Source organism: Pygocentrus nattereri, chromosome 23 (assembly GCF_015220715.1).
Source record: "Pygocentrus nattereri isolate fPygNat1 chromosome 23, fPygNat1.pri, whole genome shotgun sequence".
NCBI classification, from domain to species: domain Eukaryota; kingdom Metazoa; phylum Chordata; class Actinopteri; order Characiformes; family Serrasalmidae; genus Pygocentrus; species Pygocentrus nattereri.
Window position 1 is genome coordinate 24425216 of NC_051233.1, and position 14324 is coordinate 24439539.

The 14324-nt window shown below is 42.1% G+C and overlaps 1 protein-coding gene across 3 annotated transcripts in view; it reads right to left on the reverse strand.

Moving 5' to 3' along the window:
• tmem132e (transmembrane protein 132E) overlaps positions 1-14324 on the reverse strand; it is a 412424-nt gene that overhangs the window by 131767 nt on the left and 266333 nt on the right. For 2 of the 3 annotated variants that reach the window (XM_017699490.2, XM_017699475.2), the window contains exons 1-2: positions 5997-6413; positions 4273-5200 (exon numbers count right to left, since the gene is read on the reverse strand). In XM_017699490.2, coding sequence (XP_017554979.1) covers positions 4273-5200; positions 5997-6066 — 998 coding nt within the window. In that variant the 5' untranslated portion in view covers positions 6067-6413. Of the gene's footprint in view, positions 1-4272; positions 5201-5996; positions 6414-14324 lie in introns of those variants that run through there. The other variant, XM_017699485.2, reaches the window with a different exon arrangement.

Consider the following 14324-nt stretch of genomic DNA (forward strand, 5'->3'; position numbering starts at 1 on the left):
GGGGCACATACAGACTCCAATATGAGCACATAAAAAAAAAGGGGGGGGGGGTGCTGGGGGGGTGCAGTCAGGGAGATTTAGAGTCCACATTTTGATAGCAGGGCAAACGGACAGGCGCACTTTGGACCAAAGCTCAGTATATGCTAGTCAATGAGGTCAGTTATAATGTCCATCGGAAGTTTGGGAACACCTAGCCTTCCTTCGAGATTTTCTGCATAAAGCTGGATTTTCAGAAAGACAAAACAGCTATTTACTAATACGTAATGGTGCAAGAAAATATTTACAGTTACAATTACAATTGTAATGAAAGTTCTTGGGCTGGACTCCAAACATTACAACACCACCAACCTAAATCACTCTGGATTAGAGCTTGTGTTAATACATAATTACCGCTGTATGCAACACTCAGAGCAACCTTTAGTTCAATTACCTATTTTGAAAATAAGTTAAAGATAAATTTGCCACTTTTGTGCTAATTTGCATCCACAATTTTTATTTATTTGTTTTATGTATTGAAGAAAAATATAACATAAAATACTAAATATGTGAGAACTTTGGCACAGGTCACACTTTATGCTATTTTTCCCCAATATCTTAAATTCACCCAATCAACAGAAATGGTGTATTAAAATGAGTGAAAAAATCAAACATCATTTGATCAGAGGCGCTCAAACATTTCCACGTGACTATGGCCCAGTCCCATTACTTATTTCTGCCCTGCCCCTTTGAAACTGAGTTACAATGGGTGGTGGTTCCCCTATGAAATGGGACCCTCAAATAAAATATAGCATTACTTCATTAACAGACTGGTAGCAGTGCTCTGTAGGCGACCCTGCCAGTCTGCAGTGATAGCAGAGATGGGAAAAGTTCAGCTCCTCACTTTTGGGCTTTAGATAAATTAAGGCATCAAGGGGGGGATGCAACAATTATTTATCATCACCCACCCCTAATTCTTTGGTGATAAGTAGTTGAAGCCATTTGCCAGCTTCTCATTCAAATTTTCCATTCCACCTTAAATGGAGCAACAGTTCTATGTCTGAGGTGGAATATTTAAGGTGGAACTGGAAAGTTAGCTAGCTAGCTACTGACACATCAATCTTTGATGCTTGTTATGAAGAAAAGGACCGTAATACATTAAAATGACAATAATCTAAGGTAATACAGTGGTTATCGTAATTTTTTAATGGAGAAATACTTTTATTTGTTGGTTTCTTTGGTCGCCTGTGCAGCCATCGTTCTTTGTTTCTCAAAACACTCTGAAAAACCGCCGTTTGAAGGAACACAAAGCCATAACACTTCACCCTGCCCCTCTATCTCAACAGTAATCAGGACACCCTAACCCTAGACGTGAACGCGCAAAACAGAGGGCTAAGGGCTGAGTGGTAGAGGCGAGGGGAGAAATGGGATTGAGCCGATACAGGAAGATTCCTAGAATGTTGTTTTGTCTATTTCACAACTCTCCAACAAAAACAGACTGAAGTGACGTGAGCCAGCATAAACCTGCTAGATACAACATGTGCAGCCAAAATGACTCCTTTAAAAATAAACATACCAAAAAAAAGCTTATTTGGAGCGATGAAGATCCACATTTTTGGTTCCTCGAAGAACTTTTCAATGGATGGTTCCTTAAAGAAATCATAGTTGAAGAACCCCTTTAGTTTAAAGAAGGTCAATTTAACACTTAGTTGATGATAAGTAAAGGTTCTATAACAATTAAACCGTGTATAGCAATGCTGAATCAAACATCCATCCATCCATCCATCCATTTTCTAAGCCTATCCCAGCAGTCTTCGGGCGGAAGGCAGGATACACCCTCGATGGGTCGCCAGTCCATCGCAGGGCAGACAGACAGACTCAGACAGTCACTCACACCTAAGGGCAATTTAGCATGTCCAATTGGCCTGACTGCATGTCTTTGGACTGTGGGAGGAAACCAGAGAACCCGGAGGAAACCCACGCAGACACGGGGAGAACATGCAAACTCCACACAGAGAGGACCCTGGTTGCCCGGCCGGGGAATCGAACCCAGGCCCTCCTTGCTGTGAGGCGACAGCGCTACCCACCACGCTACCGTGCCGCCCTGAATCAAACATTGTCTTTAAATATAGAAGCGGTGACCTTCTAAACATTTTTGCCGATCAAAAATCTTAATGGTATCTTAATAATTAAAAAGTCACCTGTGACAGTACTGCAGTAAATCATTATTATTATTATTATTATTATTATTACAGAGAGTGAACAGGGATTAAATAAACAAGTAAAGGTTGGCTCGGAGCACAAACACTCATTTTTTTCATAACATTGTGCTTTTTTTTAGCATCTGTATAAAACATAGGTTGTATAATCATATTTATATTGCTTCTGGTTCTTTCTTAATAATAATACTGAGTAGTAAACCATACAAACGACTCAGTGAGCCCACACGGTTCAGGAAGTTTTGAACTTTGCTTCAGATAAGAACTTTGTTACAGACTGAAATGCTTGAAAAAAAGTAGGATAAATAATAAAGAAAGTCACATCAGCTGGGATATTAATATTTATATATCAAGCTATTCAGGGCCCTATTGAAAGAGATTATGTGATATAAGTAAGCTAGGATTCTTTCATTTTGCTTAAAAGTCTCAACTTTACGGCTTTATCTATGTTCAAAACATGTTTACAACTTTCCTGTAAGCTTCATAATAGACTAATGAATTTCCCCAGTGCTGTCCATACTGGCTGGAATTTACTTCCACTCATTTGAACAAACCAGTCAAATTGCACGTTTTGTTGAAATAAGTTTGCACATTAGGTTCCCTAAATTGTTAAATGCATCAAAGAAACAATAATTATGCATTAAAATGTGTGGAAGTGTGTTCATTGTAGAAGATGAGTACTTATTTTCACTAAAACATCATTTGACCTGGGGCGCCCAAAGTTTTGCACACGACTGTAAGCAGAAAGAAGCAAGCTGTTTGTGTTTGTAAATACTTTATGTAGTCCTAATTGTATTTCTTGTTCTCTAATGCAGCCCTTGATTGGTTCTGTCCACAGTTGTTTTAATTTACTGAACGTTCTTTTTTTCTTTTTATTCTACCTCAGATCCATGTTTTCTGTGTTCATTTTTATGCCATTTTCTTGTAATTTAATGCTTTATATCTGCAAAGCAGTTTCTGTTAAGCTCCATTTAACATATGAAAAGTGCAATATGAAAAAAGTTTATTATTTTTATTATTCTGGTGGCATGGGGTCATAAAATCTCTTTATATTAAGAATCTTAAGAGGCAGTAAAGGCAGTGAAGATCTCTGAACTGTGGCAGTCAGGCAGTTACTTGGGATTCAAGAACTGAATCCAGTAAAAGTCTCCAAAGTTCTGGAGAGGCAGATCTGGACACTGGCATTCGCACATGTGCTGACCCTCTAACTCCCACACACCACACGCGCACAGACACACCTTAATCCACACACACTTTGTCAGATAATACTAATGAACTATCCCTGCTAGCATAAATCATGGGGCCTGCCCACTCCTGTTGAGCTTAATGAGTTATCGAAGCCTAATTAATTCACGATGAATTCCTAAATTGAAGTCTGCGAGTTTCCATTACGACTGGGGGGGAGCTCAGGGGGGCTGTGTTTACGAAGCGTTCTGTCTACATGCCTAGGAGAGCAGCTAATATCGTATCCCTCCTCCCGCTCACATCGGTAAAAAAAAAAAAAAAAAAGAAGAAGAAGAAAAAAAGCTAATTTTCGGGCCTCTTTCAGGGATTTAAATAATAATTTTCCTTCACAGGAACCCTAACCCTCTCCATTATGTTGACGATGAAAAACGAATGGGAAATATACAGGGTAGGCAAGCAAAGTCATGCCTCGAATCCCCTAAGCTCTAATTCGACAAGAACTGGGTCAGCTCCTGAGGAATTTAATTCCAGCAGATGTCAATTAATACCCATTATGTCCATACTTTGAAAAGCAGAATCCTCCTCATTTTCTCTTAATACCTGACATTCCAGCAGAGATTTATCGACATCCTCCGTAATGTACACCTCTCAGTGTTTATGTGGAATCCATTTTTACCTTCATAAGAATGTAGTATGGGGGGGGCTTTTCATACTGCATTTCTCACAAGCTTAGAAATAAGAATTACCATAGAAATCAATAGGAGCTCATGGTTTGTGTACTAGTAAATACTGTAGTCATCACGTGTTATCTTATGCTAATGAGTTTCCCAGTGTGAAACCATTCCAGAGCCACAAGGAAAGTGACTTACTTGAAAATTGAAAATTGACTTACTTGAGTGTGAATTGTTCCACTGTTGAGTTTGGCACCAAGTACAGAAAGATGCTCAGAATTTCGCCAGGCTTCAGCGGCTTCTCAGGCAGCCGCAAGAAGAGGTTCTTGTCCAGTTGCTTGTCCACCACCAGCTGCTCTTGACTCGGTTGGTACAGGCTGATGCTCCCAATCCGAAGTAGGGGTTGCTGGGATGAGCTCTCTCCCCTTGACCCTCCTCCTCGCCTACTGTAACTCTCCCCGCATTCCCCTTTGCTGTCCGGATCATGGAGAGTGTAGTAGAGCTCCACTTGGAGGGTCTCCCCGGTCATCTCCAGACCATCTGAGACTGAGGATTTCCTGCGGCCCAAGGGTGCAACGTTGACGTTAAACCAGGTGGGCGGAAGGTCCAGCTGGGCTAAGCACTGAGCCAGATTGCCCTGGAGCCTGCAAGAAGTCTTGATTTCCCGAACATCCCGGAAGGCATGCAGCCTCACGCAAGGCAGCTTGTCCTGGACCTTGAAGTCATCCCAATCCCGACCTGCAATGTAAAACAGCACTTGGACCACCGGGTTGCTTGCAAAGACTTTGGACTGGACGATGAAGGCCCGAACCTTCCAGTTGACGGTCAGCCTTCCTGGGATATCTAAGGGACTTGACGGCTGCAGAAGGTCTTTGGAGAGCGTTTGGTCCTGCGTGAAAGGACCCAGGGAGATGTTGACCGAGGGTAACTCCTTGGTCTGAAAGACGACAAAGCTCTCGGAGCGTTGCAGTGGGTGGCCTCCAGAGCCACCCCGGGCTGGGACTCGGCTCTCTTGGAGGAAGAAGGCCAGTTGGGTGTTGGAAAGCTTGAAGCTGGCAGGGAGGTACATGTCTGGAGGGCTGGAGGTGGCGCTAGCAGCGGGGGCACTGAGGAGGGCATCAGAGCTGGTGGGGGAAACTTTACCTGCAACTGCAGAGATGAGAAAAAGGAATGTCAGATGTCTGCAAACCGAAATGGAAGGTACATATGTAGGATATCACACTGATCAGAGATTGTTCTAGCAGCAGATATAGTGTTAAGAACTCATATATTTGTGCTTTAGCAAGTGACTGATTTGTTACACATACGCTGAGCACATCCTTGCTTTTGTTTGACTGGAAATCAGAGACAAAAAGAGAGAGGCAGAGACAGAGAGGCACAGCCAGAGGGATCAATTCCTCTACTTTCAGATAATGAGACATAAATGCATATTCTGAATATGCTAGGTTGAACAAAGGGGCAGAACAGGCCACGCATTATGGTGATTCATACTCCCTGGTTGTAAGCACTTGTTAGACACTGCACATCTGCCTGTCCAATAGCATATTGTACACAGAGACAGCATTGATTTCTAAATCCCATGCCCCCAAGATAAACTATCCAAGACTACGTGCTTAATCAATTACTCTGCAAGTGCAATTCTTTGGTCATATCCTGGCTGTGACTGGGAGAAAGTGAGCTACTTTGACAAAACCACAAGTATCTGAAAGAAAAGCTAGCCAAAGCATAAATGGGCTTATAAATCTTTCAGCGCGATAAAAATTCCTCATATCAAACCGCCATAAAAGGGGACAAGCGCAAAGGCAGCCTGGTGTTATTTGAGGCCACAAAATGAGCAGAAGACCATAAACAAAAACATCTTACGTTAGTTCCCTGCAAGCTATCGCATGCAATCTGTTCAAAGCTGGGGCCTGCTTTCACAACAAATAGTACAAATGCAACATACTTATCAGAGCAGCTAGAAATAGGAGCCATGGCCTGCCTTTCCAGTCCAGTAGAGCAATAAAATGTCCCATATTACAGTAGTGCTTTGTGGGGAAACTCAGCCGAAACACATTCAGGGCTTTCGCAAACCAATATCCATGAAAATTAAGCAAGTATCTCCAAAAGATTTAAGGGACTCAGGAAACAACATGTATTCCAAAAACAAGGCCTTGAAAAAAGTTATCCAAGTTGACAAAAGATGCTTTGTTGTAATCCATCCATGTCACAACTCCTGGGACTCCTGGGAAAACAATCTCATTGAAGGTTGAGCGAAGCCCGTTGAGAAGCACCATTCCCCGTGTTCCGGCATGGTAAAGTCCACCATGAGTCACTCTGTGAAACTAAACCAGCTTTGCTCTCTGTGTGGCTCCTGCTTGAGCGTGACTCCTCCTAGCAGCTCTAGTCACTCCTCCTAGCTGGAGACAAAAGCCCAGACACCGCCCTGTCTCGCCACACCTTGCCCCAGCCCTATAATCACCACTTCAGCTCCTAGCAAGAGTTCCTGCAAAAGCACAGGCCTCCCAGGACATTGACACCATCCCGACTACAAACTCCCCTACTCCATTTATCTACTCCCACTGGACATGTTGAAGCAGACACCGTGCTTGTGAGTGAGTGTGCGACTGTGTTCGTGGGTGTGGTGGGGGAGGGTTGCATTACTTGAACGCCTTCAGGCAGGGAGAGAGAGAGAGAAATGGGGGATTAGAGAGAAGATCATTGACGTATTAGCTCTCCTCGCCTTTGCCCGTCCAAAGACTTCTGAGAAATACATTTGAATGAAGGTGACAGAGGAAGGGGGAGGGGTGGCAATTCACTCCTACAGCTCTCCTCACTCCAGAGACTGGCTTCTTTACAAGCGAGTGAGAAAGAGATCTGCATATGTGGGTATTCCCTCTCTAAATAATGATTTGCTTTTTCTTGGCCACAACAATAGAAAATCCACAACAATAGCAAACAAAAAGCCTATTACAACATTCCGGATGCGCTCACGTCCCTTAGCTGGTTATGGTATTTGCTAGAGTGCCACTTCTAATAGTCAGCCACAAAGGAAGTTTGTAACATGGCCTGCATGTAAACATTTCTTTCAGGTTTGAGCTGCTGTCAGCTCCATTCTGCAGCTGAAGGTTACTATCTTACTCGCTTTCAATGGAGGCGCACTGATTGTAAATGCCTGGATCGGGTTTCACTCTTGCCGAGGATTCAGCACCTTTGGCACAGTTGTAGACTGCGGCGCAAGAAATGAATACCTCCTAAAGGGATGAGCTAATGCTTTGGAAAGCCAATCCATTACAAACACATTAGCCGCTGAAGAGTGACTATCCAGTAACTTTTGAAAACGCAGGTGGATTGACGTCCATAGCTGCAATAGCTCCTTTCAATAATTCTGACCGTTTGAGGGTATAAAGTTCTTGTGAGATTCCTGGAGCTAATATATATATAAGGGTCCATCATTAGAGCAGTTTTGCACTCCAACAAAGTAGGTGCACAGATGGGATTACAACATGAAACCAAAAGTCAGCCCCATTCAGTTTCCTATTAGGCCTCTGGGTCTAATAGAGCGTCTGATGCTGCAGTGCTAAGTTACAGGATATGCATGGAGTATGGATGTGGCTCAAGCTGACCCTTAGGGCTTTTCTTTGAAGCTGTTTTCTTCCATGAGCCTTATGGGAAATAAAGAACACGTAACTCTTGTGGCATTGTTAATGTGACCCAGCCATATGGTTTGATAAAACTCTTTTGCGACGAGTTCTCCTGTTTCTTTCTTTTCTTTTTTGTAGCTCTTTTCCGCATAAAGGAATACGTCCCCCCATCGCCCCCCGCCGAAAGGTTGCCATCATTGAATGAAAGTCAGTACGGCCCACTTTACACTTTTTCACAAACTAGTGCCTATATATATATAGTGCTTTATACTTGCGCTCTCCCTGATAAAACTAACCTTCCGTCCATGTTAGAGGGAACAAACACACATATCAACTGCTTTTCTATTGGCCGCACCGATTTGTGTAGCGCAAAAGAAAACATTTGACCTTCATGTGAACCTGCACATCTGTCGCAGCACACTAAGCTTTCTGTGGTGTATTTTCCATATTCAGTGTGAAAGCAGCTTAAGTTCAGTTCATATGCATTTGAGTTAATTTACATACATTTTCATCATTAATTTCTTTCTTAATTTCACCCCTCGTAGCACCACTGTACGAACAAAAAAAAGTGGATTTTTTGAGCAAAATTTCAGGATGAATAGACAAAGAGATGTGGCCCAAAAGTACCTAGAAACCTGGCTAGTAGAGACAAAGTAGGCTACGTTCACATTGCCAAGTTGAAGTGGCACAAATCCGAATTTTAACCCTAATGTGACTCAGATCTGATGTTTTCAGGGCTGTGTGGACACGAAAATCTGTTCTTTTCAAATCTGACCTGAGCCACTTTCATATGAGGACCCACATCGGCCATCCGATTGGTGGCCATGTGACCTTAATGTGATGCTCAGATCGGAATTCACACATATTTTTTTCCACTGCACGTGAGCCATCATTCAGCGTTACCATGGCAGCAATGCTGAACAGAAGTTCAAGCCTGTAAACGATGGAAAAGTAACACGTCCCCCCTATTTGCCTTCGTCTCCCTCTAACAATGAAGCTGAGAGCTGATAATGCATGTGATTCATTAACGTGACGTTCTCCTGTAAAGCTACCATTTTGGAGATATTTGTGTTTCTTCTGTGTGTTTTTTGTGCAATAAATTGCAATATCACAGTTGCAATTTATTCCAAAAATCTGAAAAATGATTGAGGCAATCTGTAGTGTCTTACCTTAAGCTCTAAAGTCAACAGACAACATAAGAAAATCCCTTATATTACTGTGAGACCGTGACAAACCGTGACAGCAGACCTGATGCTCTTGTTCACTTCCAAATCACTTTAACTTGAAACCATTTAAATGGCACATAACTTGTTTCCACTTTTTGAATTATGTTGCAAATTGATCAGAGGCTTGTGCTCATTTATAAGTTATTCCTCAAATCCGTTTCTATGAAGTAACACCAGAACAGAGCAACGGTTCCATTAGGATCCTTGTGCAGAAGAAACAGACGGAGGAAAAATGGAATGAAGGGGAGGCAGACGATCTGAGAGAGGTGGGATGTGGCGAGTGATCAAACAGTGAAGTAATGCAATGTGAAAGGTAAATCGTGGTACAGCAGTCATAGAGAGCACAACATTCATTTTGCACAAATAACGGTGTGGATCTTCATAATTCAAAGATACATACTGTTACATTAGCCAGACTGAAGTAAGATTTGATTTCATTGGATTGTCTTCAAAACAAGGACTAATAATGCTGAAATGCAACAAAACCCTCCTGAGCAGTGGCTCATTCAGGGAAAGGGTGAGAGAGTGCATCCGGTTTTGTTTTTTTTCTTCCCTGCATCTCTTAATACACCTCATGGATCAAAGCCTCCGTCAAGTACTGAGGATTTCATTAATGGCCAAATATGATTCGACAAGAATTCAGAATCCTCGGGTGGGTCGCTGCGGAGGGAACCGGGAAGGCTTACACAGGCCACACGCAAGCGCTTTTGATCCGCAGCTACGCTAACAAGGAGCGGTTGCCATCATTCGCGGGCTAGTGAATGAGCAGTGGCCTGAGCTAGCATGACAAACAACAGTTGCAAATGAAGTGATTAGCATGAGAAACAGGCACTGGCCAGGCGACCGTTACCGTCATAGCAGGCCTTCTGGGCTTGGAAATGAAATCCTCCACTAAATAATGAAGCGTAATCAATGAGTGTAGCATAACAACAGGGAGGCTAGCACCCGCTTCCTGAGACTCATCAATACCAGAGGCCTTGATGTGAGAGACGGGAAGCACAGCACATTCATGGTGGCTGTGAGAATGACACTGTTCTTACTTGGAGTTCCTTAGCTGTACTGCTCACCTTTGCTATAGCAGTTATTAACTCGGAATGTGATCCGGTTGCCTTGAAAGCAGTCGTGATGCAAAGGGGAGAGTTTTACATGGACTTGAAATAAAGCACAAGGTTTTATTACAGGATGAGATGCCCCACCTACAGTGCTAAGCAAGCTTCCTCTCAGAGCCGTTTGATGTAAAATGTTGCACTGTAGAGAAACTTATTGACTCAGATTCCCTTAAAATGATGGCGATAGGAACCAGGGGTCATGATATCCACAATGCAAATCCAGTCCATTTATTTACCATCCAAAGTGACCAATGGACCCACATGTGTTTTGAGTTCTTACACTTATTGTGATAATCGTAGGAAATGGGAACTATGTTGGCATGTACTTCTCTATCAGGAATGTTTTTTAAAAAGTTATGTTTAATATCAAAATCTATTTAAAAACTACTGTAAAACTGTGTCTGAGGCATCAGGCGAGGCATTCATAAACACTTTGGACGTCTGGTTCCTATCACCACCACTGTGACCGACTGTGACTCCAATTTCTCCCGAGCAGATCTTTTCACATCCGACCACGTTGAATGACTTTGTTTACATCTTATGAATTTAATTATATGGAAATTTTGAAAAGTAATGGGACTTTCCCTGTTATGGGAGAGACTACAAGCATAGCATATTCTTTATATCTTGAAAGCAGAGGAATGTAGATCCTTAGATATAGTGTTTGTCTTCATAGTAGCAGTTATTACCCTGAAAAGTGATCTGCATGCCTTTGTGAAAAGAGGCCTTCAATTTTTAACTAGACTTGAAATAAAACATAAGACAAGATGGTCCACCTACCACGCTACGCTAGTTTCCTGAGCAGCATCAATAACAGAGGCCTCAAACTGGAATTCCACTGAACCTTGATGTGAAATGCTTATTAAGAGAACCTTAGACTCGGACTTCTTTACAGCTGTGGTGACGCGTCCAAAGTGTTTAACGGCTCCAGATGGTACCTCACAGAAAGCCATCACCCAAAGTGCTTACAAATACACTGCCTGATGCTGGAGACATTGTTTTTACGATAGTTTTTATATAGGGCTTTGGCCTAGTTTGGAACAATTTATGGTGAGGAAGCACATGGAGGGTGTTGTAGGATAAAACAGGTTCTAAAGAAAACGTCTTTCATCAGATCTACCACTGTTTCACCATCGTCAACCTCAGAAGAGACATGTGGGTCATTTTCAATAGTAAATAAAATGGTTAGATTTGTGTTGAAGACATCGAGACGTCTGGTTCCCATCACCAAAACTGTGAAGGATTTTCTTGGCAGCAGGGTTATTCTGACAGATCACGCAGTATCAGAGCTTTCACTAAAGTCACTCCTCAGGAAACGGAATGAAATGAGAAGATCGGTCACCAACAACGTGACAAGTTACCAATTTCAAGTCAGCAGTTTGGGAGATGCCACCAAGTTTTGTCTAGGATTCTGAAGCGGCAGGCAATGGCCTGAAATGATGCTAAAGGCCTGGAGAGCAGGGTAAATAAATAAATAAATAAATAAATAAATAAGGAAAAAGTTGCGTTTCTCAGGGCTGCACAGCAGCAACGTAAGCAAGACTTGCTTAATGCTGTATTTCTTCTAATCTGATTTAGCGGTTGATGTATGCGGAGCTGCATTTACATACACACAGGGATGAGAAGGCCCGAGCCAAGGCAGGGAAGCAAGGCCTGTTGAAGGACAAAAGATGAAACGGCGAGTTTGGGCCTTTAAAGCGAGCCGAGGACTGGACACTAGGGTCCTTCACTTGAAGTGGGCAGAAAAACTTTCACAGGAGCTTCGTCCTCCCGTCCACACTCCGCCCACCGACCTTCAAGCCTTTGAGAGGGCTTTTCCTTTTAAGTTCCTCTAAATATTGATCTGATTTTAATAAGGTTTATAATGGGCCTCTGCAGACGTCTGGCTTTGTGGAGCGAGGAATGTTTACCACATTTCAGTGCTTCACATAAGTGGCACAATTAAATATGTATCTTGCATCTCTGGTTATAGTAAGATTACTTTATTAGAAGTGGTAAATATACAGCGTGGATTTGTTGCTTCTTCATTCATTAGGTGAAGTAATCTAATGCAGGGAAATAGGCAACAGCACATACTAATGAAAGATAATGAAGATATTTCACAGAGTAGTGGGTTCATTATGTGAGCAAGCTCACTGTTTTGCGACCAAAGACAAAGGTGGACAGAACGCACTGAGACGTCTCATGAAAATAATGCCTGATAATTTAATATACATTTGTTCAGTTTAACAACTTGACTTATCGAGGACTAAATACACTTAAAAAGATGGTTCTTTAGTAAAGAGAAAGGTTCTAATTAAGTGATACTTTTTGATCCCACAAACAGGGAAATTCCACCTCTGCATTTAACCCATCCGTGAAGTGAAACACCACACACACACACTAGTGAACACACACACACACACACACACACACACACACACACACACACACACTATGGGGCAGTGAGCACACCTGTCCGGAGCAGTGGGCAGCCCTATCCACGGCACCCGGGGAGCAGTTGAGGGTGTCTTGCTCAAGGACACCTCAGTCATGGACTGTCGGCCCTGGGGATCGAACCGGCAACCTTCCGGTCACAGGGCCAGATCCCTAACCTCCAGCCCACGACTGCCCCCTAGAACCATGACTTCAACACAAAACCATTTAATGCTTAAGTGGTTCTTTGCATGGTGAATTGGTTCTTCAGCTTGACAATTGAATGTACTGTATAAGGTTCTACATGTTGTATGTGGTTCTATACAGAACCAGTTTAACAACTTGACTTATCAAGGACAGGGCTACCTGTGGGCTAACTACACTTAAAACGATGGTTCTTTAATAAAGAGAACGGGTCAATTACAACCATCAGTTCAACACAGAACCATTTAATGTTTTAATGGTTTTGTGCATGGTGAATTGGTTCTTCAGAGTGACAACTGAATGTGCTGTATAAGGTTCTATATGTTGTATGTGGTTCTACATAGAACCTTTTCGAAAATCGTTCTATATAGCACCAAAAAAAGGGTTCTGCTATTGTTATGAGATCAACCGTAGAACTCTTTTCAGTGCTATATAGAATCATTTTAAAATTTTATGCTTAAATGGTTCTTCGCATGGTGAATTGGTTCGTCAGATTGACGTTGAATGTGCTGTATAAGGTTCTATATGGAACCTTTTTGAAAACTGTTCTCTATAGCACCCAAAAGGGTTCTGCTATTGTTATGAGATCAAACATAACAATAGCAGAACCCTTACCAGAGCTATATAGCATCAACTGTGCTATATAGCTATATATGGTTCGAAGTAGAACCCGTTTTGTGCTATGTAGAACAATTTTCAATTCTATATGGTTCTATATAGGACCATTTCATGCTTAAATGGTTCTTTACATGGTGAAATAGCTCTTCAGATTGATAGAGAATGTTGTGTATGGTTCTATATAGAACCCTTTTGAAAATGGTTCTATATAGCACAAAAAAGGTTCTATATAGAACCACATACAACACATTTAACGTCAATATGAAGGACCATTTCACCCTGCAAAGAAACATTTAATCATAAATTGGTCCTATATAGAACCCTTTTGAAAATGATTCTATATCACTCTGAATGGGGTTCTGCTGTTGTTATGACGTCAAGCTTATACAACTCAAGAACCATTTCACCACGCAAAGAGCCACTTAAGCATTAATTGGTTCTACGTAGAACCATTCCCTTTACCAAAGAAGCTTGGAACAACCATCTTAAGCGTGTAGAAGTGCACAATATATGGATATGGATGGTTAGTATGTTATTTGTCTGATGTTGGAATTAACAGATGCTAACAAGCACTGAAGCACATGTAACCCCTATGCACTACACTGTATCTTTCAGCATGGGCCTGTATTATTCAACGTGTACAATCAGTATATTCAGAAGATGGAAGGAAATAAATGACTCAGATTAATTCTGATTGATACTGATTATTAGGCATGCACAGAAAATTTAGCCCTTGAAAATTTTCAGTTGAAGAGGAAAACCTTGTCCCTCTAAAATGATGAAATGGTGCTATAAGGGCAAATATAACCAATTTCCTCAAACTACCCGGGAACCTGGGGGTGGGGGGTTTCCTCCATGAAGCCCAGTGGCTCCAAAAACTATTCGCTAACAGCACTGCTCCGTAAAAAACATGTCCATACATAGCTTTGTTTTGTGTCTTTGCATTCTTGGTTGGAACCTTCTATGCAACGGCCGACCACAGTATGATGTTGTATCCACATCACAGGATGGTAGATTAACTAGGAATGTGATCTGGCTGCTTTGAAAGCCATCAGGAGACGAGGGTGGAAATTTTAAG